Below are 23344 nucleotides of genomic sequence, written 5' to 3'. Positions count from 1 at the left end.
TTTCCTGCAGAAATGCCATAAAAATAAAAATAAAAATTTCCTACAGAGAAAATTCGTAACCCAACAAGAAAGCAAAAAAGAAACAGAGACATACCAATTTGATTCTTGCAGTGTTGGTGTGGGAAAGAAATAAATTAATGCAGAAACATGTAATTACTTGCATGATTTGGATGTTATAAATAACTATGCAAACTTTCAGTGGCATTCAAAATGTGCATTTACTTCCCAACAAAAGTTCATAAACGACAGCGCTGATACTGATTCTAAAATTTCCTGTGTCTTTTTATGTGATGCTGAAAGAAGTGCTCACCAAACCCAACCCATCACATTGATGTAGATCGAGGACTAGGCCAGAGATTGAGGCTGGACGGTTTGACTAATTCACATCCTTTTCTTATCCGTTTTGGCCTCACACACAACCGACCATGAACCCAATTATTACCATAAAACTGCCAAACAAACTATTTGCCTACTCACTTGTGATTTATAAGTTTATTGTCATTCATGAAGTGTCCTTGAAACACAACTACCCTCTGCTTGTTATTTTAATTCATGGTATGACCTTTGCTTTGCTGAGGCTTAAATAATGTTGCCTTGCCATCACTTGTGTGGCAAATTCTCTTTTTATTGGATATATAGAAGAAATAATTAGCTGTACTTATGAACAAGACATTCTTGTTTCTACTGTGAACTTGAAATAATGTCATTGCCCATTTATTTCTTCAATAACTTCAGGTATGAGGTAGTTACAGATTACATAAAAGGACAATATTTTTATAATAATTGGCAGTCTCACATCATTTTCTGGTCCCATTTTAATATGTAGTCTCAGCTTCATGCTTAATTACATGCACCAGAATCAGAAATAATTAACATAAATGAAGTTTGAATGCAGAAAAGATAAAGAAGGCATAAGGATGCTGATATCATTCAACAGAAATACTTCATAAGTTATTCACCTGTGTGATTACATTTGTTTCAGATGGCATAACGAAGTTGATAAAGCCCAGAATCTTCTTAAATTTAGAAAAAGCAAAAGAAAAGAAAAAGTCTAGGCAATAAGCAACGCAAAAGCCTCAGCCACAAACAACTTGTGGGCTTGGAACAGAAACGAAGTTCGAGGCTAATTTCTTGGTTTTAGGATGGCATGCATTGGGTGGAGTTTGTGAGTGGTGAGCCCAACAGTATCAACATTTTCTTCCTCTCCATCTCTCAGCTTCCACTCAAACTCCTGCACCAGCCTACCAATTGTGGTGCAGGCTATTAGCATTGCCTGAAGAGAACCAGCACAAACCCTCTTTCCAGCTCCAAATGCCATGGTCTTGTACAAATCCATTGGATCATATTTTGGCTCCAAAAATCTCTCCGGCTTCCATTCTCCAGGGCTTTCCCATTGATTCTTGTCCATGTTGCACCCGTATATATTAATAGCAATCTGCACATTACAAGTTACTTGAAAGATCAATAACATCTGTAAATAAAATAAAAAGAGAGATGAGAAGTCTCATGGCATATTTGTTTATCAATTACCTCTGATCCAGCAGGAACATAGTAACCTCCTAATTGGGTATCTTCATGTGCATATCTTAAAGGAACTATTGGAGCTGGACTGTGCTTCCTTAGAGTTTCATGGAAAACAGCACTCAGGTATGGCAGTTGGGACAAATGTTCCTCAGTGATCTTGTTGGATCCACAAACATTTTGGATTTCTTGATAGAGACGACCCTGTTTCATAAAGAGGCAACCACCAATATCAGTTACAGATAAAACCAAAATTTAAAAATAAAAAAAAGCATATAACCACCAGAAAAATTAGTGACTGAAATTAAAAGTACCTGTCGGTTTGAATCTTTAGCAATTTCATACATAGCCCATTCTGTTGTTACCAATGTTGTATCCGCTGTCTCGATAATCGTCTCCCAAAGCAACATAGCTATTTGCTCTGATGTAAGCGTTTTTGCTTCAGAAAGCAAGTAGTCGGTATAACAATTTAGTTCCTGTTTCATATCCCAGTCAAGTTATAGAAACAACAACTGAGAAGTTACAGAAAAAAATGCATTTGAAAGTAAAAAGAGAGCACACCTCTCCTGAAGCAATTCCCTTCTTCCGATCATCGATCAGGGCATTCATTACCGCACTCCTGCGGGTATAGAGTCTCTGAATTTTCATTTCTAAGCTCTTATTGGGAACCCATCTCAGGTAAGGGAAGAAATCTCTCCAATCAACATCAATTGCAGCCTCCATTATGTCAAGCACTAGAACCTTAAAGATCTCATCTCTCGACAATGTAGTGCCAAGCTCCTCCACATAAATGGAGTCTTCTATGTTCTTTCCTAAGGCCTGCATATCCCATTATGCTAGTTGATTCTATGTTCTTGATTTTGTAATTGCAATGTCAAGTACAAGGAACAAAAGTCAAAGAACAATTTTTTCAAACGAAATGATGAAACACTCACTTGCTTCAATGAAATTCCAAAGAGTTCATATTCAAATATTTTCCTGAAATTAATAGCTTCTTGAGGAGCGTTCTTTACATGAGCATGCAATCGGCTTGCAACATTCTCCCTCATTGTATCTCTGTGGCTTCGGTGTCGCTTCTGCATATTATTAAATGGATTTATAACAAGATCTACTTTATTATGGCAACAAAAACAGTAAGCACACAAATTAAGTGAGAACAAAAACTGTAACAATCAACCTGCGCATTTGCTCCAAGAACATTTGTGAGTATGTATCGTTTTATCATCTTGTGAAAGTCGTTGTAGTCACTTATTGCAACCATACATTTATTGCAAGTGAGAATCTTTAGTGCCTTTGATAGCTTTTTCGTTGACATGGACGAATATCTGGTCACCATGGCCTGAAACAACCAACCATTAGAGCAGAAAGTGGTGACCAATATATACAACCATTGACTTCATACCAAAAGGAAAATAATAACATAGAAGCATTCATATACAAGATAAAACCAGCCCTGTATTATGTACGTATTAAGCATGAACATATTGGATATTTAAGAAACAGAACTTCATTGTTAGGACACTTTGATCATTGCCATAGGGCATCCAGGACACTGCTGTTTCTCATCAAAATCTATAATGATGCCAATGGAGAATATTAAAGCCATTTAATCAGTAGAAAACTCAACCCAATGGATCTTTCACGGCATTAAGGAAAACACAGGGGGCTTTTGCATCTCATAATTGACAATGCTATACAATAAGTATGATTCTCATAAACTGCAACTTCAGCTATGGAGTCTTAATTCTCCATGAGATTGCGAATGACACATTAAGACACAGAACACAGCTGTTCTTGCAAGAAAGTAATTAATTACTTGTCCACATGAAAATTTTCAGAAAGATCAAAGCGTGAAAAACCTGCCTCTTCTTTAACTTAAATATCAAACGTTTCAGCTTGAGTTCACTTCACAGTCCCCTGTTTGCTACCAAACTTCAGCACCAATGAAGCTAGTCTAGCTTAAAAAAAGGCCTAACAAGCAACCAAATTTCACCCAACTCTGAAGTTTTAGACACAAAGCCCGCTCTATTTTTCATCTTATGAGATGGTACACACTGAACTCACTTGATAAGTTGGTATAAACAACATCTATGGTGATTGGTCAATAGTAAACTTATGAATAGATATTAGATTTTTTTTCCTCAAATAATGAAAGTACCCTTCGAATATGTGACATGGTACATAGAGATTGGTGAGATAAAAATGGGACAAGTTATATGTAAAGCCTGAGTTGCAGATTCCCCTGAGATCAGCAGAAATGAGAAGAAGAAAGGTACCTCTTTGGCAACATCCGTAGTATTGAGAACGACCACAGTTGAAGCACCAGTCCGGATAGAATAGATAGGTCCATACTTCTCAGCCCACTTTGTAAACGTCCTGTAAGGCTTCTTATCCTTCAGTTGCAGCAAATTCCCCACCACCGGCAGCCCTGGTACCACTGCACACACACCCCAAACAAATTCCCAAGTTAATTACACAATAATCATTGCATCTTCTTTCTTAAATTCCCAAAAACTAATAATGACAAAGATAAAAGCAGAAATCTCATGATCACTGATCAAGAGAAAATCTCAAAGAAGAAGAACATGACATGCAAATTAAGGCAAAGACAGAGAAATATGTACCTGGCACAGAAGGGAGTTGGGAAAATGCACTCTTCTTGGTAAAGATTAAACCTTTGATGGAAAACAGGAAAAGCAAAGACAGAGCACCCAGTGCAACAGGGATGGCAAAGGGCAATGCTTGAAAATCTTGAAGGACTTGTTGAATTGGGGCCATTGATTTTCCCAGAAAGCTAAAAGGAAAGGTACTTGGGTCTGTTGGGAATGCTTTTGATACTTGAAATCACCCAACACAAAAGTATATATATATATATATATATATATATGTATATGGTGGGGTGTGAAAATTTGTGCTTGGACAGAAAAGGAAGTTACAAAAGAGAGTGAGAGGGGAAGGATAAGCATTAAAAGCACCGAGTTGGCTAAAACAGAAGAAGAAATTCGTCATCTTTCTAAGGTAGTTGAGGTAAAGGAATATGCCCACTCAAAACGTGATGGCCCTTCCTTCTGAATCTAAATCTGCTCCACTGGTCTGTCTTTTTCTATTTGGTAAGCTCAAGCATAGTGATTCCATTTTGGCCTTTCGTTCCTAAAGATGGCCAGTCAGTCTCGGGCATGGGGACAAAAATGGCATTTTAGATGTCATCTGGGCATCGAAACGGTCGAGACTCATTTCATGCGTTGGCCTTAAATTAGAAAACTAATAATTCTTCTACCTTGTAGGCTTTGCACGTGTCACGAAATCAAAGTTGAGTTCTTTTCTTCTTATGTTTATGTTTTATTTGGCGCGCTTAGAGGATTTTTAAGGGGGATGACAAATACTAAATATTAAATCTAAATTTAATGATTAATGTGGTAATTTGACAGTTACACATTTTTATACTCCATCTAATATGTCAAATTAAATTATTATTATTTTTACATTTAAATGATAATTCAAGATATGAAATAAATTGGAAAGAGAAAGAAGGCAAAAATTTGTAACAGTCAAATCATTCAAGATAAAGGATAAAATAATAAATGAAAGTAACAACCAGCTCTCTTTAAAAAATAATAAAATATTTATTTGACATCTTATTTTTTGGATGTCAAAAGTAACGGCTGAACCTCTAGCCTTCATTTCACATCAGCTTTAACAATTCGGTTAGAGTGATGTGAGATGTTATTTCTAGCCGTTAAATGTATATGTGACATTTTTGACATATCGGTTAGAGATGCTCTTAGTTGTGACTTTGTGTGTGTCACTGTCCTGTTTGGGGAGTTGGGCTTTGGGTTCTTCCTTGCCGCTCGTGAAAGACACCAAGTTTGAAGAAAGCTTTGAAATTTGAACATTGTCTATGGTGTCTTTATGGATACAATCTGCTCATGGTAAAACTTCATATGGGAAAAATACGTTGATAAACTAATTAGCTAATTTTCTGAACACTAACATACTATGTTGAGAGATTGACTATTTGGTAATATAACATACTATGTATCTAACAAGAGGAAGAAAATATTACTATATATATTATTGATAATTGAAAGGGAAATGAATTGATGGCAGATAAAATTAACATAATTCAATGAACCCAAATAAAAAAGAAAAGTGTCTACGAGGGTTGGATGAGTAGGTAAAGAGCATTCTCTTCACTAGTAAGGCATAGATTCGAGTCCTTTTGTCGACAATTCCTCTTAGTGGGTAATTTGTAAAAATTAAGAAAGGGACTAAGACTCCTTTTGTAAGTCCTTAAAGAGACTTGGAGATGCCTGGATAGAATAGCCTTATCTCCCCCTAAACTTTTTGTTTACCCAAAAAAGAAAAGAAAAGGGAAGACGTCCAAAAAAGTACCACAAAATCACTCTTGGGCCCAAGCATTAAGATGGGGAAGGAATTGCTTGGTGTGTAGCGTATTGCAACAATTTGTAACTGGCCCAAAATCTAAGCATTGGGCAACCTTGGGATGGATCTTGGATGCTTTTCACCTGCTTTTATTGGATGTAATTTAACATTTGAGCCCAACTCCAACCAAAATATATGCATTTAGAGATGTTCATGTTTCTTTACAGGCAAAAAAAAGGTAGGCAAAAGTTGTACCAACATTTGGAAAAACAATACATTTTTTGGTTATTTCAGCGTCTTTTTAATTTTTCAGAAATTCAATTCTAAGACTTGTAGGTGTTGGAATATTAGAGAGTTCGTGGAGTGTGTCGATAAAGTTGAAAGAATCTTTATCTTCATCGTCCTCATCCTCGTCTTCGTCCTCGTATTATATATTATTATTATTATATATATACACAGAAAGCTTTCATTAAGAGATTTTTCAAATTAGTTTATTTAAAAGACACATTTCTAGGGTCCACTCCACATTGTATTTCACTAATCCAAATCGTCTATGTTTTAGATAATCATTCAACGATCATCTTTACAAGAAATCACTTGAATTCGATATCATTTGACCACTCAATTGTGTTATTGAAATTTTAATACTTTCTTGAAGCACCGTGTTCATTGATTTTGTATGATACAATTGAATATCGAAACGTTTTTCGATTTGTCTAATTTTTTACAAGAATGGTCTATGAATGTAAACTTAAAAAATAGATAGTTTGAATTGTTATTAAAAATAAAAAATAAAAAAAATCATAAGATACCCTAAAGAATATCACTCAAATAAAATTATTTAAAGAATCAAAATACATTTCTAACAATATGTGATATGTCCCAATCAAAGATCTAACTTCAAAATTATTGTCCATAATGGTGCCATGAAGGAACGAGCAAAAGTTGATTGTGATTTTGCCCGAAAGTTAGGCTAAGGGCCCAGACTGAGCAACACTATAACTAGGATTATTGCATTTTGCATGAAATTAATTATATTTGGAAACGATCCACCCACAAACACTTGACGTTTGGCATGGTCGTCTCATATGGAGACTCGACGACCAAACTCACCAAACTCAGAGAAAATGTTTGTGAGCATATATATTTGTGGTAGCCCCCACAAACCTCTCAATTGTTTACTTATATACTGGAGAGATATGGAGCTTTTAGGTAAAGCTAAATTTGAATGGAATTGACGACATCATTCAACTATAAGAAAAAGAAGAAAAATACTCGAAAGTAATGCCTACCCAATTCAAAAGGGGGTCTACTCATCAATTATTATTATTATTATTATTATTCAGGAACAGAAATGTTGTTGTAGTATTGAGGACCACAAGAATAAGCATGCAAGACATGAAACATCGTGGTTCGAGCTGTGCTGCATTATCAGATACAACAACAAAAAATGTCACGTAATTTTGTATTTATAAATCGGGACTTCATTTCAGTAAGCATGAATGGGGCACCAATTTGCACATCAAATGTAGAGGGTTTGTAGTTGAAGCGAGAACAGTTATTTATGCATTTGAGGTATTGTGTTCGGATTTTCTATCTCCTAGTAAGCAATTAAGCACTAAAAAAGGAACTTTGTAGAAGATGCAGTGGTTGTTCCTTGCTTGGGGTTTGGGTAACTCATGGCGTGGCATCTTAGCAACGAAGGAAAACAGAAATAGAAGATTTTCCGAACACAGAAGGGTCTTATTATTCTCCTGTTATCTTGTGTGTTTGAGGAAAAAGAAACCCAATCTTATATCGGATAGCCAAATATATTGTTGGAAAATAATATTTAAACAAAAACAGTGTGCCTCAAGTTTTATAAATTTGGAGTAGGCCATTCTTACTTTATTACATTTGACTCTTTGTTAGTTATGAGATTATTTAATCAGACATTAGTGTTTTCATTACGTCCAGCTCCAGCTATCAAATCAATGTCCATGTGTTGAGTGTTGAGTGTTGAGTGGGGTGTTCCTTGTCATGTCCAGAAACGAAACAGGGCATAATATCATATAAAATAATTGGAAATTACTGAAAAAAAAACTCTGGCTTTCAAAGAAAAGAACTAGGCCGAAATTTGAGTGACCATTAAACCATAAAATTCTTTTCATTTCCATGTGTTTTGGATTGTGTCTGTTGCTTTATCAAATCAAGCATCCTAAACTTCCACGATATGTGGATTTCCATCTACTAATGGTTTCAACTTAGTCAAAGTGAGAACAGTTTTGCGTTTTCTCGTTGAAAATTCCAGGTCAAATTGGTCAATATTCTCAACATGTCCAAATAAGTGCATTAACCTTTTCATTGAAATTTCCAACAATATACGGACCACAGTATATTTTAGATTCAAAGAAAACAATTCCAATCTCTTAGATTATATGAGTCTAGAAAATTATGGTTATCTATAGTTGGTTTTTGTTTTGTTTTGTTTTCTATCAAATGCTGACTTGTCGAGGTAGTGGCTAGTGACAGTGAGTAAAGTCATTATTCATGCCACATGATTATTTATTGGGAAGATTATCAACCATTTATATTTGTAAGAAGTTATTTTCTTTCTGCTAGGAAGAAAAAAATTCATTATGGACTCGAACAAATCACATCATTTTATATTTATTATCTTATAAAAGCCACTATATCATTTAAGTTGACCGCCTTTCCAAATGGTGACAGCTAACTAAAGCAGGCACACACATGCACAGGCCCAGTGCATGCATGATTTGCAATTCAGTTTTGTCGACGGTCCAATGTGATTCAATTTAATTTTGCAAGCTAATTATGAAGAGTCTCATCTAAATTTCCTGTGATAAGGGAGGGTAGTAGTATTAAATACTTGAAAAATGCAGTTATCAACTAAAGTCGCAGACCTACTTTGAGATGAGATACAAGGTTGATTTGCAAAGATAAAAAAGATAAGTGGTGTTTCTCTATTTTTACAAATATCTTATCGCACTTAGCAGGAATATTATGATTATGGCCCGGTGGTGGGTACAAAAAAGGTACCGCGAAGTCAAAAAGCCCGCAACTTTTCTCAAACAAGCTTCAAATTGCTGAGTGGAGGGGAGAGAGCGCTGAAGCTGGTGTTGGGTGTGAGTGAGCTTTAAACATGTGGGGGAGGCGTCTGTGAAGGAAAACGGAGGTAAATTAAACTGGAAAATCAAAGAGGGAGGTGTGATATTTAATGTGGGGAGGTAAGAGAAACAGTAAGCATTCAATGCGGACATGTCTGTATTGACTGCCATAGTAAATGAGGATTTGATGGGTTGCAAAGGATTTGTTTTTATCTTGCACCTCTATCACTACCAGCTGAGAGATTGAGAGAGAGAGTAGTTGGTTGGTGGTGGAAGAGCAGTGATAGTGGGGCGAGGAGTTGTTGAATTGAAGCTGTTTCTGCTGCCCTGCTTTTCTCTGCTTTAGACCTCTTCTTTATTCTTTTGGGTCTTTGATTCCTGGGCACCATTCTCTCTTTACCCTTTCATTTTTTGTTTGTGGGCTTGCTCTGTTTTTATATTTTTCCTCGAAAGACTTAATCTTTACTGGGTTTAGTCCCAAAAATTAAAGAATTCAATTGTAATGGGTTGTGGGATTAGTGAGATATGTTTCTGTTGGCTTCGAGTCTTTTGGGAATGCTGAGTTTATAAGACCAAGTTCCTGGTTTTGAGGTTTTAATCTTTTTCTTCTTCTTCTTTTTCGGGGATGTTGGGTTTTGTTTATTTGGATGTTTTCTGCTGAAATGGATCACTCCTTAATTATGGGCCCTTGAAGGATGCTAAAGTTGGAGTTTTCTCCGCGATCACATTAGATTATTAAAGGTGAGTTCCTTATCAGATGTCCTTTGTGTTTTTCCTTTTCCTTTTCTCTTCTTTATGACCAGTACCTACAGATCTCACAAAAGTTCTGGGTTTTAATGGAAGAATCTCTTTGTTGTTTGAATGATTTAGGTAATAAAGGAAAAGCTCCTCAGCGAAGCAGCCAAAGTTTGAAATGTGCCTCTATCTCTGAAGCCCAAAATTTGATTTTGAAAAGCCAGCGTTCGATCTTTGTCAAACTCAGAGACCCACTTTTACTTTGAAACTGATTCTCTGATTCTGCTTACTTGAGTCCGTGTTCTTCTTTCGGACCTGTACTTGGTTCATTACTTTCTGGGTAGCATAGCAGTCAGACTGGTGTTAGAGAGAGAGAAAAAAAATAACAGAGAGGCCTTCATGCATATTTCAGTATGGAAGCCTATATCGCACTGTGCTGCTCTGTTAATGGAGAAGAAGACCAGAAGGAGAGATGGTTCTGGTTTGACCGTGGACGCCAAGCGAAAGTCTTCAGTTCTCCGGCAATTGCAAGAAAACAAGCTCAGGGAGGCTCTTGAAGAGGCATCCGAAGATGGGTCTCTTGCAAAATCCCAGGATATTGATTCTGAGACTCCAAATCAAGACGGCAGCTTTGGAAGGTCAAGGTCTCTTGCTCGGCTTCATGCCCAGAAGGAGTTTTTGCGAGCCACAGCACTCGCGGCGGACCGAATCTTTTCCACAGAGGGTTCAATTCCTGATCTCCATGAAGCTTTCAACAAGTTCCTCACAATGTACCCAAGGTTCCAATCTTCAGAAAAGATTGATCATTTGAGGGCAGAAGAATACAGTCACCTCTCAGAATCGTTTGCAAAGGTATGTCTAGATTACTGCGGTTTTGGGTTATTTTCCTCTCTCCAAACTCAACAATATTGGGAATCTTCTTCATTTACTTTGTCGGAGATAACTGCAAATTTGAGTAACCATGCTCTTTATGGAGGTGCTGAGAAAGGCTGTACTGAACATGATATCAAGACTAGGATTATGGATTATTTGAACATCCCTGAAAGCGAATATGGTCTTGTTTTTACTGTTAGTAGAGGGTCTGCTTTTAAATTGTTGGCTGACTCTTACCCTTTCCAAACCAATAAGAAGTTGTTGACCATGTTTGATCATGAGAGCCAGTCTGTGAACTGGATGGCTCAGAGTGCTAAAGAGAAAGGTGCTAAGGTTTATAGTTCATGGTTTAAATGGCCAACCCTGAAACTTTGCTCCAGGGAGCTGAAGAAGCAAATTGCAAATAAGAAAAGGAGGAAGAAGGATTCTGCAACTGGGCTTTTTGTATTTCCTGTTCAGTCAAGAGTAACTGGTGCCAAGTATTCCTACCAGTGGATGGCACTTGCTCAGCAGAACAATTGGCATGTTTTGCTTGATGCTGGATCATTGGGTCCCAAAGACATGGATTCACTTGGGCTGTCTCTTTTTCGTCCAGATTTCATTATTACATCGTTCTACAGGGTATTTGGTTCTGACCCAACTGGATTTGGATGTCTTTTGATCAAGAAATCTGTAATGGGGAGTCTGCAAAGTCAAGGTGGGCGCACTGGGACTGGAATTGTGAGGATTCTACCTGTTTTTCCTCAATACCTGAGTGATTCTGTGGATGGTCTTGATGGACTTGCTGGAATTGAAAATGATGCAGTCAACAGTAATGAAGAATTATTGCCTGAAACACATGGGGGGTCTCTGATGCCTGCCTTTTCAGGTGTATTCACTTCCAATCAGGTGAGGGATTGCTTTGAGACAGAGATGGATCAAGACTCAGATAGGGATGGGGCAAGCACCATATTTGAAGAAGCTGAGAGCATTTCAGTTGGGGAGGTTATGAAGAGTCCAATCTTCAGTGAGGATGAGTCATCAGACAATTCATACTGGATTGACTTGGGTCAGAGTCCATTTGGTTCTGATCATTCTGGACAACTAACGAGACAGAAAACTGGTTCACCATTGCCACCATCATGGTTTTCTGGCAGGAAAAATAACAAGCTTTTGTCTCCAAAAGTAACATCAAAACTGCCAAAGAGCCCAATTTATGATGACGATAAGAGGGTAAACCACAGACAGCATGAAGATCCTGTTTTGTCTTTTGATGCAGCTGTATTATCAGTATCACATGAGCAGGACCATGTTAAGGGAATCCCTGAAGAAGAAATGTTTGCTGAAACAGATGCTGCCTCAGGAAATGGTAGAACATATGCAGGTTCCCTTCATGTTGGGGAGATTCACGAAGAACCTGAAATGAAGGAAGATTCAAGGCCAAAGAACCAGACTGGTCTTAAACACAGTAACCTTGAGAGTTCCTCAACCTCTGAAATTTGCCAAGAGTCAAAAGAAAGTGCTATAAGGAGAGAGACAGAGGGTGACTTCAGACTTCTGGGAAGAAGGGAAACGAATAGATTTTCCGGTCGTAGATTTTTCGGTTTAGAAGAGGGTGATCGAGAGTTAAGCATGGGTAGCAGGGTGTCTTTTACCATAGAAGACAGCCACAGAGGAAAGTCGAGCCATATTTTTGAGCCTGGAGAAACATCTATGGCTACCCTTGGCGATGACGGATCTATGAGTGAAGGAGAATATGGTGATGAGCAGGAATGGGGAAGGAGGGAGCCTGAGATAGTTTGTCGGTGTCTTGATCATGTTAATATGTTAGGTCTGAACAAAACTACCCTCAGACTGCGGTATCTTATCAATTGGCTTGTTACCTCGCTACTTCAACTTCGATTACCTGGTTCGGATGAAAGTGCCGGAGTGCCTCTTGTGCAAATATATGGTCCTAAAATCAAATATGAAAGGGGTGCTGCTGTAGCTTTTAATGTGAGGCAGAGCAGTGGAGGACTTGTTCACCCTGAAATTGTACAGAGATTGGCCGAAAAGAATGGTATATCTCTTGGTGTTGGTATCCTTAGTCATGTTCGAATCCTGGATGGCTCTAAACAGCTCTGTGGGGCACTTGATCTTGAAGATACATCTTTGTGCAAGCCAATGGCTAATGGCCGCCAAGGCGGTAAGAATATGTTCTATAGGGTCGAGGTCGTTACAGCATCACTTGGATTTTTGACCAACTTTGAAGATGTATATAAGATGTGGGCTTTTGTTGCCAAGTTTCTTGATTCATCATTTGTTGAAGTTGAAAGGGATGAATTACCTACAGTACCAGAGGATTCGGAAACGTAACACTTGTAAAGTATATGGATGTTTTTGTCTCTGTTTTGAGGAAAATGGACCCCTACTGTTTCATTTAGCAACCTCCCCTTGAAGGTGGGCAGCTGAATATGGAAGTGGAAAGAAATGATGCTATGTGTGGTCTGTTTCTTTTGCTCCTCCTCAGGAGATTTTTCCTTGTGAGCAGATGAATTTGTTTATTCTTCTTGTCATATCTTTTGATGTAATTTTTTGTATTAATGGTATTTGGTTTCGTGCAGAGCTTAGTTCAAAACCATTTATAATCAGCTCAGGAAGTCCTATGTAACTTGAAATAGAAGTAAAATGGTCTGAATATTTATCTTCATGGGAAAGCTTCTTCCACCATCTGCTGTATGACAACTAGGACTACAATATTAATACTTGCATTTCTTAGTTCTTCATTAATAAATCATCCATTTGGGTACAGAAAGAAAGAGAGCAGTTTTTGTCTGCAACTTAGGGGACCTCTTTACATGGTTTGACCTCGATATATCTCCTTCAGATCCATCCACAACCATTTTCCAGTATCTCTATTCTCTATGCCAACAACAACTTGAGGAGAGAATCCATATCCCTTGTTTTACTCTGCTTTTTTGTCTGGATTTTGTTGTGTTCTAGTTCAAGGACATTGATGGTTGAAACTTGAAAGTAAAGATTGATTCGTCTTTATTATACTCGTATCCCTTGTCTGATACGTAAAATGCCATATTCTACCCCCAAAAAATAATCAAGTCTTTGAGCTTTGACGCTCTCTATGTGTGTCGTCTCTCGTGCTTGTACTGGTGACATTTAAGTCTACCATTTTTCTGCATAACAATCACATGACTCACACCTCAGCCACCACCCACCCTACTTAAAAATTAGATTTTTTGGGGTTTCTTGTCTGGCCAGGTTGATTGGTTCCATAAACTTGGTTATTAATTTTGTATTTGATTGATTCGGACGGGGTCAAGAACACTACCTTGCTGTCATTTGAAAATGGTAAATGGACCAAGACACATAAAGGAACCAAAAAAGCTTGGAAGGAAAATGCCATTAACATAAGACGACATGGTCATAACCCATAAGCTAAAACATTCAAATAATTCATGAGTAGCAAGGTCGTTTTCGCATGGATTTTGTTTCGTACAGTGTTTTCCAGTGCATGTGATTTTCACATCACACCAAACGCACTCAAAAATTCAAAAATACAAGCAATGCCAAGAAAGCAGAAACTTATTACCAAATCTCCAAGGCAGGACCTTTTTGATGCACCATATATTTTCAACCAGTCACCTGTTCAAAATTAAAACCCTTATACGTACACCGGAAACAGCACAAGTCAACAGCCGAAAGAGGTGCAATTGGGCCCAGCTTTGTGTGAGGTTTTATCTTTGAGAGTTAATGGGAGTAATGGGCCTCTTTCTTCATTTGGTAATCAGTGAATTAAATTAGCGGGCTCATTTTGCTGGCTTCTTAAAATATGCCATTCAGGCGTTAGTAGCACAGAGGCAGAAGCTTCAGGCTTTTCCGACCCTTATGTCCTGCGCTCTGTACTCAAAGTACAAGCTCCGCCCAATGCCATCAATGGTGCTTCCGTCACTTCTCTGTAAGCCAATGCTACGTTGGAGAGCAGAGATTGGCCCTTTGAGGCTATGTTTATACCTTGTATTCAGCTGGTAAGGCCAAACCCCAGATTTTGATTTGTAAGGCCACAGAAATTATCAGTCCTTCATCTCTGTCTTTACATTTCTTTTTCTTGTTCACTCATCCCATCAGGATTCATGGCTGTGAAATGCTCCAAGTTTTTTAAGTTTTTGGCTCCTGGGTTCAACACAAGACTTGTACGATTCTCCTCTTCGCTCTCTGTATAATATTTATATATATCTGGGTGTGTAGATTTTGATGCTAGCTAGCTAGCTGTGGGAGGCCATTAGAGTACCAGTGCTGATGCTTCAACTTTTTACACCATATATATATATATATATATATTTTCATGTATATGTATGCGAGTACAACAGGTTACTAGGGCAAAAATTATTTAATTTGTCTGGGTTTGGGGAAAATATATTTGCCTAGGTATAGCATAGCCGATCCGACATTCAAGTTTCTATCATTCTCTTTGTCTCTGCATATTTTTATTTAGTCTTCATCTTATTAGAGAAGGCCCATCCATTTTAACATAACTATAAGTTGTTTATATTTTTCATTAAATTGAAGGATTAGGAACTGTGACCTAATATTTTGTTCTACTTATGAACATTCACTTCCAGTAGCGTTTTGTAGTTCTCTGATTGAAAATAAAATGGATAATGCAGTTATTAAAAGCTGCTTGGGATCCTGGCATGTTAGAGTTGGCAGGACTGTTGATGGGGTGATGTCTTTTGAAGAAGGTTGGGAAGAATTTGTGAACCATCATGGCCTGAAACTTGGAGAAATTTTGATATTTAAACACAACGGCAAAAGGGCATTCAATGTGGTTGCCTATGAGGCACTTGGTAGTGAGAAAAGGTATGATTCCAAAGGTGGGTCAAAATTTACATTCTTTCTCTGCATTTCCCATGTTGCGTTGCATCTAATGGTGGGTTGTTCCTTGGACTATTTTCAGGAAAAAGCCCTTCAGAAGCAACTGCATCCTCAACCTCAAGGACTTCGTTCGTGTGCACGATGAAAAAATCCCATGGGGATCCTCATAAGGCTTACCTGGTAAGTTTTCTAACATCTCTTTAGCTGTATGAAGTGTGTCATGTTATTATTTGCACATTATTGAAGATACAATTTCATGATTGGACTTCAAAGGAGATCTGCCGAAGTATATACAAAACATTATTTGTTGCCTGCAAGAGAACATATTATTTGTTGCATAATTAAAAAAGCTTTAATATTTAAGCTTTAGAGAGTAGTGTTGGACAAAAGGAGGGAAACTTTAGTTTGTGTTGAATAAGAGCAGGCCATCCTTCTTTTTTTTCTCCTGAAAATATACTTTACAGCTTACTAATTATGTAGATCCCCAAAGGACTCCTCCCCACCCCTTTTTTTCTTTCCTTGACTTGCACTTGGTCAGTTGGAGCCATGCTTGATGCTCTGTTCCTTTTTGTGAGATTTAAAGTTGTAATATTATTTGATTGTGATTCGTTTGATGCTCTCTCTAGCTTTGTCGTTAAGTTTTCATTAACACTGATAGTAACAATAATTGTTTAATTATATTTTGAATAATCTCATTCTGAAATGCTTCCGTAATCTGTGCTTGCAGATCATCCAACTTGTACAAACCCGTAATTAGAACAAGATTCATTTCAAGATTGTTCAATAATCTCCGCCCATTAAATAATATTCCAAAGCCATCTTTATTGATGTGAAGCTGACTGGAGCTACTTTTATATGTTCACTGTGTCGTTTATTTATTCTTATCAACTTAGTTAATAGGGAAGCTAGAGATGATAAAACATTTTCCAACACATATGTATGCTGGCTGTTCCAGTTAACATAGATCGAGTAAGCTTCTTCAATAATGTGGATCATTCTGAAGTCGGATCATTCTGATGTGGATCCTCATAAGACTATATTCTGACTTTATTATTTGTTCAGGGTTGAGTTGCAATCCTCACAACTAGCATGATGAAATTTCTTTTTGTTTTTTGGATTTTCTCTAAATCTGGTGGTTGATTTATGACAGACTATTCCTGCGCGATTTGCAAGATCAAATGGCATTGTGGCCACATCCAGAATAATTCTCAAAGACCCATCTGGAAGATCATGGCCACTGATCTTAAGTAGGTGGGAAAGCATATCCAGGGGCAGTCATCGTATAGCTATCAGAACAAATGGATGGTACAAGGTTTATGAAGCCAACAAGCTCAAAAATGGAGATGTCTGCACATTCAACCTGAAACCGGTATCATCTAAGTCAGGTTCAAAATCAGCACGTGTCATGGATGTCCAGATAACCTGCGGTTGATCCTAGTCCATTGTAAAATTTGTTGATGTCCTTCGGATTTTGAACAATATCATCAATCACCTAAGTTGCTGCTATCATGTTTGATGGGTTTGTTGATTCTGTGACGAGGTTATCTATCTAGCTCATGCTGTAATTCTTCTGCTGTTGCTATCTAGCTAGAAGAGTGTAACTCTGATGGATGAAACCTCCTTTATGCCTACTTTTGAAATTGTAATCTTTCCTTCTCAGTTTTATTTGAATAAAACTTACAAGTAAACCGGATAAAAAGATGGCAACTAGGGTTGCTGTTTCCATTATTGTTGAGTGCTAATTAAACTACTTTGATATCTTTAATTAATCATTTATGATAAGCCTTTTTCTCTGGGTCGAAAATCATATAAGATTAACAGTATCAACTTTTTCACTTGTGTTTATATGCATGACCATATCTCATTAGCCAAAATTTCAAAGTTGAGTCTCACTCGTTTAAAGAAGTTTGGTGAATTGAAATCAAATTATTTGTATTTGATATTAAGTTGATTCTTTTTCACTTGTGTCTCGACTGAATCTTATGGTCATTGGTGGACCCATAGAGACATAAGGAGGTGTAGCTGCATTTCTCCTCACCAGAAAATGCTTTAGAGGTTGCAGTATTTGCCCCTATGGTCTGCCATGGAAGTACACAGCAAATGCTCGATGAAATGCCTATGTGAAACTCCTTACCTCCACCGTAGAACCTGCATTAATACAAAGTGGAAGCCTCCTTGCGCTGAGACTCTTGCAGCAGCCAGCAGTCCCAAATTCCAATTGCAAGGTCTTTATTTATTATAATTATCTCTTTTGGTTAATTGATAATAATTTTTGTTAGGGCTTGCAGTAGCCTCCTTGCGTTGAGGCTTTTGCAGCAGCCAGCGTTGAGGCTTTTTATTTATCCCAAATTCCACCGTAGATGAATTGATAATATTTTTTGTTAAATTAATTGATGATGTTATATGCATTTTATTCATATTAATTGGTATAATATATAGACCATACTCAAGAAGTCATAGACATAACATCTTTATATGTTTTAATTTTATACCATTATAGTTAAAAAAAAATATTTAAATCCTCATTCGAATATTGCCCCTTTCTTAAAGAATTTTTGAATCCGTCATTGCCTACGGCTTTGATAATAATTTAATAAATACGGGGTTAATTATCGGTTAAGAGCTAAGCTAACCAACGTTCCCGTTCTATTATACCTTGTCACAAGGATAGAAAGACCAAATCCACCTCCCTATATGATGTGGCGCATTTATTTTAGCTGAAATTAGACGATTGCAACATAAAACATGTAAGCGTAAAATACCAGATCTTTCTGATATAGCACGTGGCATTGTCAGTCAGAGACTTAAGTAGTCACGCGCCAGTAGGCGGCGTGAAAACACGGAACGAGCCCAACGGGCTCTCTCGTACGTGTAAAAATCTCGCTCCAAATCAAAGTCTCGGAGTAAGTGAGAGAAAGTGGCTGGCTTTTAATTTCGTCTCTCTAATTTTCCCTGTGAAAAAAAAATAAAAGAGAAAGTGGTTTTGTCATATGATCACTAGCTAAGCATCCAGTGTGGCTCTTTCTTTTCTTGCTTGGTTAATTTAATCATGCTTGCTCCTCTGTAATTCTGAAGGACAATGTTTGTCCCTGTTTGGTTGCTGGGAAAATTGGCTGAATTTTCTGTTTCGAATTAGAAACTTGTAAGCTATCTCCAATGGCAGAAGAAGCTCAGAAGGAGACGTCGAATGCGAGAAGGCCTCACTTCTTTGCGTTTTATTCTGCTGATTTGAGCTCAGAAAGACTGGTACTTTTTTCCCCCTTACTCTTCTTTTTTCCACTATTCTATGTGTAACTATGGGTCATTTTGTTTTTATGTTCCTTTGGGAATTAGGGTTCTTGCATAAAATTTGCTAATTAATTTGTCAATAGTGAGGCTTTGGATTTCCGGTGTACAGTTAAAAACAGTGAAATTGCTTATTGGATGTTGGTCTTAGTATCTTCCACAGAAATTATGCATTCTTTATCACACATGAATGGTACTCTGTTACTGCTCAAAGAGGGACTTCAATGGCATATCATGGAAAAGTGTTATTAATTTATCTTTCTAGCTTCAGTCTACCTAGGTTAAAGGATTGGTTGGCTAAGCTCAATGTCTATTGCATTTTTTGGATGGTCACACAATTGCGATATTATGTTGCAGAAAATACCAGAAAGATTTATGATACACATGGAAGGTAGAACATCTGGGTTAGTTTCATTGTTTGGTCCTAGCGGGAATGCATGGAATGTTGACTTGATTCAAAAAAATGGTGACTTGTTCTTTCATCATGGGTGGCCAGCATTTGTGAGAGATCATTTTGTGGAATGTGGTGACTTCTTGATTTTCAGATATGATGGTGAGTTGTGTTTCACTGTGCTTATTTTTGATCAAAGTGCGTGTGAGAAAGAAGCCGCATTTCATTCTGAATGTGGCCAAGACTCTAGCAATTTTGAAAAATATATGGGACGAAAAAGGGGCAGGGAGGAGGCTGCATCATCTGGCAAACTGGTTGATGGTGTGGCAAAGAAAATGAGAGATTCCAGCAGTGAGGAAGGATGCGGACATGAGGGTGTAATGTGTGAAGAAGCAACTTGTTCCAAGGAAATTAAGCGAGCTGAAAAGCCTGGTGAGGAAACCAACTGATCTATTGGCTCTTTCCTGTGTTCCCACTGAAAGGCAACTTCTAGTCACTGGAAAAAAATAATCCATGAAATACTGAGTTTATCTATGTCTGTGCAAACAAAATTGAATACATACAGATGCAATTAGTGATTTATTCTTTCTTGCAGGTTTGGATATTGTTCTTTGTAAAGCTAATGCATCCATCCAAAATATGTGCGGAAAAGGAGATGGATTAAATGTGAATGGTAGAGTTTGTGTGCAGATGTCATCGGCACATGAAATAGCACAATCATTTAGCTCCTCTAACCCTTATTTTGTGAGAATCATGAAAAGTTTCAACATCAGTGGTTCATATACTCTGGTGGGTTCTTCCCTCTGGTTTTGTTCTTTTTTCCTTTTGTACTGTAATGCGTTATTTATTCATGTTAGGCATAGGTTTTGCATCAGTGAACTTTGTTGAGAGGCCAGTATATTGATACTTAGTGTTAAATAAGTAGTATTCTCTTGCTTGAGTTATCTGCATATGCATCCAGAAAAGTGATCTACTGTTTCCATCATGGTTTGTCCACAATTCAAAACCATGTATCATCTTGCTTTTCATTACAAATAAAATTATAAGTAGAAAAACAGATTGTTTTGTGGGCTGCTATCATCTTCAATGTTGCTGCTTCCCTGTGGAATTACTTAAAAGGGTTTCCTCGTAAATCTTGAACCATAAAGCTCCAGATATGTGACTATGATTCCTCATTTCTTTGTTCATATTTGGGGTTTGGACAATGTTCACAGTACTCAACTTTTTCTCCTTCACACAGAAGTGTATATGGTATTTTCGGGATAGATGTTTCATAGTGTTAAAGGTGTTCTTCTCATTTTCTTGACATGAACTTACTGTCCCGAACTTGTTGCTCTCTTCCACAATTTCACCAGTTAAATTAGTAAAAACATACACATATACATTTATGCTCATAGATATGAAAGTAAGTGTGTGTGTGTGTGTGTGTGTGTGTGTGTGTGTGTAAGTGAATGCAATTGTTGGCCTGGGCGTGTGCAAATTTTCTTTTACAAACTGCTTTATGGTTTGCAGAACATCCCGTGTAAATTTTCGGTGGCACATCTACCCAACTGCAAAGTAAAGCTTGTCCTTCATAATTGGAAAGGAGAAAGTTGGACCGTCAATTCTGTGCCAAGTACGAGAGTGCATACAAGTCATACGCTCTGTGGAGGATGGATGGCTTTTGTCCGTTACAATGACATAAAGCTTGGAGATATCTGCATTTTTGAACTTGTGCGTGAGTGTGAATTCCGTGTCCATGTTCAAAGTGGAGAAACATCTAGTTGGTTAAGTGCTGAGCTGGCTCTCCCTTCAATTAAAACGTTCAAAAGTTTGTCAAAGATAATGACGGGGAACTCTCCTAAAGTCCATTCAAAGAGCATAAGAAAGATAGAGAAAGCTGATAAAATAGCACCAAAGAAGTTTCAAGAAGCTGCTTTCACTAATGACGCAAGGAAATATGGTAGCACATCAAAGTCTCTTACTAAAGTTTCACTCTCTCAGTCAAAAGCTGCCAGTAAAAAGTTGGGTAAGATTTCACCTAAATCCTCTTAGCAATTTCTTGCAAAGAGGGGGTCATGAGTACTATCCATGTTGAAATGAGCTTGAAGGTCATCTAGATTTGCATCCTATACTTTTATCTATAAATTCAGGCTCTTGTATTTAGATTTTCCATACGTTTAAGAAACTCATGATGATTATATTATTTAAATTGGGTTTTTAACCATAAAATGGACAGTCAATCACAGGAAAAAAGTTGTTGAAGATGAACTAAACCCAGGAAGTAGTTTGAGAATGAGGTTAACACTTGATGAAGAAAGAGCGGCTCGATCGTTCGCTTCTTGTTTCCCGAGTTTTGTGAAAATCATGAAGAAGTTCAACATCTGCGGTTCATATACATTGGTGAGTCCTGTAGATATGTGTTACTGTGAACAAACATGTTCATATTAATCTTCTGAAGATTGTTTCTGGCACTGGTTTGTATTTATAACTTGGTTATTGTTGTGCAGAAAATCCCGTACCAGTTTTCCACAGAACACCTCCCCAACTATAAAACAGAGATTGTTCTTCGAAATTCAAAAGGGGAATGTTGGACTGTGAATTCTGTCCCAGACTCGAAAGGGCGAGTGGTGCATACATTTTGTGGAGGATGGATGGCATTTGTACGGGGAAATGATGTCAACATTGGAGATATTTGCATTTTTGAGCTTGTTGGTAAGCGTGAAATGCAAGTGCACATTTCTGGTGTTGGTAAAAAGGGGTTTGACCATCAAGATGGAGAAGCAACATCTAATGCAGTGTAGCTGTTGTGTAATCTGTCGGCAATGTACCTTCTCTGTGACACTTGATCTAGCTCAACTATCCCTCTGAATACATGTTTTGTGCTGAGCTATGCCAATTGCATTTTGCGATTCCCTAATCTTATCCTGCATATAATGTTGACTGCTAACTAAACTCTCTTTATGTTGGTGTTGTCATCTACAAGTGCATTTGTCACATCTAGTATTTGCATATGTTGCTTACAAAATCCCCTTTATTCTGAAAGTGGTGGCTTCCTCTTTTTTGGCTTTACTTTTTTATATGTTAGAGCACTTCCAGCGGGGCAGGCCATCACGGGCAGAAGGTCCCCTAGCCCCCCAAAACGAAGTCCAATGGTGAAGGTTAGCCCGAGCAAGGAGTGGGCTCCATCAGTCTGGGCAAGTCCAAAGACAAGACTTGTCTGGGATGTTGTTTGGGTTTGCTGATGTCAGTATGACATTGTTGATCAATTTAAATACCCAAAAAAATTATAAAAAATACCAAAAAATTCAGAATTATATATATATAAATACCTAGTTATGTTCTTCACTTCTCACACCAAAATTCCATACAAATTCCTCTCATCATATTTCATGTGAAAGTATTTGCCTTTACATGTCATGGCAATGAGTGGAAATGCAAAATAAAAAAGGGTAGGGCAGTCACTATTCATATAAATAATGTCTGCCTTTATTTGCCTTTATCCTTTATCATGGCACTATGGGTGAAAGTGTTATTAGTATTTTAACTCTCTTTGTTTTTGGTTTTGCTGCATTACAGATAAAGGTTTGCGTATATTTACTGGGTCGTGACTCGTGGGTATCTTTTTGTTTTCTTCTTGTAATATTATCGGAGGGAGAATTTCGGACAGATAATGGGATTTTGCTCTTTTCTTTATGACCTATTATCTCAATGCAATTGACATGCAGAATAGTGGGATTTTTTATTTTTACTTTTGATAACAGTGGATATTAGTTGTGTTGTTTGTTGATTAAAACGCGGATCAGTGGTCCTGATTAGTCCTTAATTACTTTTAAGCAAAATCGAACTTCTTAAAAAGTTTACAACAAATGGTTTCTTCTTTTAATGGAAGTTGTGGTAATTATTTTTCATTAATGAAAGAAAAATAGCACCCCTCATTAAAACGGCAGATGAAGAAGTGGAAAATCGCATTTGGACTGGCGCTGGTGATAACTGGTTGGATCAAATTTCCCAAACCCTACGTGCTTCAAATAAAACCCTTAAGCCCACTTCATGTTTTGTTTTGCTTCGTCTCCGATTGTCCAACTCCATACGAGCCGCCGATCAACGCCATCAGGTAATTACAGAGTCACTGCCCTTAGTGTAATTCAAAGTTTGAAACGTTCAATGTTTTTGAGATGATCCAAACGGAGCCTTAGTGTTCGTTTTGGTGTGACCTTTT

At 37.5% G+C, this 23344-nt stretch overlaps 4 protein-coding genes across 8 annotated transcripts; 3 read left to right on the top strand and 1 right to left on the bottom strand.

The window, feature by feature from the left end:
- Positions 1–899: 899 nt before the first annotated feature.
- LOC117616384 (ent-kaurene oxidase, chloroplastic) lies at positions 900–4418 on the bottom strand. Its single transcript, XM_034345690.1, has 8 exons — positions 4146–4418; positions 3798–3958; positions 2699–2860; positions 2457–2597; positions 2083–2340; positions 1836–1997; positions 1531–1725; positions 900–1435 (listed from the first exon to the last, which is right to left on the bottom strand). The coding sequence occupies exons 1-8, from the start codon at positions 4297–4299 to the stop codon at positions 1124–1126; spliced, it is 1545 nt and encodes a 514-aa protein (XP_034201581.1). The 5' UTR covers positions 4300–4418; the 3' UTR covers positions 900–1123.
- Positions 4419–8952: 4534 nt separating this feature from the next.
- Positions 8953–13307, top strand: LOC117614165. The gene is made up of 2 exons (XM_034342882.1): positions 8953–9752; positions 9882–13307. The coding sequence occupies exon 2, from the start codon at positions 10146–10148 to the stop codon at positions 12951–12953; it is 2808 nt and encodes a 935-aa protein (XP_034198773.1). The 5' UTR covers positions 8953–9752; positions 9882–10145; the 3' UTR covers positions 12954–13307.
- Positions 13308–14293: 986 nt separating this feature from the next.
- On the top strand, positions 14294–17132 carry LOC117614807 (B3 domain-containing protein REM14-like). Of its 5 annotated transcripts, none has more exons than XR_004583923.1 (5): positions 14294–14620; positions 14721–14785; positions 15260–15466; positions 15550–15647; positions 16195–16607. XR_004583923.1 is itself a non-coding variant. In XM_034343713.1 (5 exons), exons 3-5 carry the CDS (start codon positions 15319–15321, stop codon positions 16897–16899), a joined length of 528 nt encoding a protein of 175 aa, XP_034199604.1. In that variant the 5' UTR covers positions 14360–14620; positions 14721–14785; positions 15260–15318; the 3' UTR covers positions 16900–17132. The 5 variants fall into 5 exon arrangements, 3 of the variants coding, with proteins under 3 accessions (XP_034199605.1, XP_034199604.1, XP_034199606.1); XR_004583922.1 differs by having other exon boundaries at positions 14300–14620; positions 15260–15452; XM_034343713.1 differs by lacking the exon at positions 16195–16607 and adding an exon at positions 16618–17132 and having other exon boundaries at positions 14360–14620.
- Positions 17133–18363: 1231 nt separating this feature from the next.
- On the top strand, positions 18364–22167 carry LOC117637480 (B3 domain-containing protein Os01g0723500-like). The gene is made up of 6 exons (XM_034372378.1): positions 18364–18713; positions 19110–19575; positions 19739–19932; positions 20656–21151; positions 21362–21525; positions 21633–22167. Exons 1-6 carry the CDS (start codon positions 18624–18626, stop codon positions 21924–21926), a joined length of 1704 nt encoding a protein of 567 aa, XP_034228269.1. The 5' UTR covers positions 18364–18623; the 3' UTR covers positions 21927–22167.
- The last annotated feature ends 1177 nt before the right edge of the window (positions 22168–23344 follow it).

The sequence above is a fragment of the Prunus dulcis genome, chromosome 1 (assembly GCF_902201215.1).
Source record: "Prunus dulcis chromosome 1, ALMONDv2, whole genome shotgun sequence".
Classification (NCBI taxonomy): Eukaryota; Viridiplantae; Streptophyta; class Magnoliopsida; order Rosales; family Rosaceae; genus Prunus; species Prunus dulcis.
Note: the sequence above shows the minus strand (reverse complement) of the source record. Positions and strands in the feature narration are given on the sequence as shown.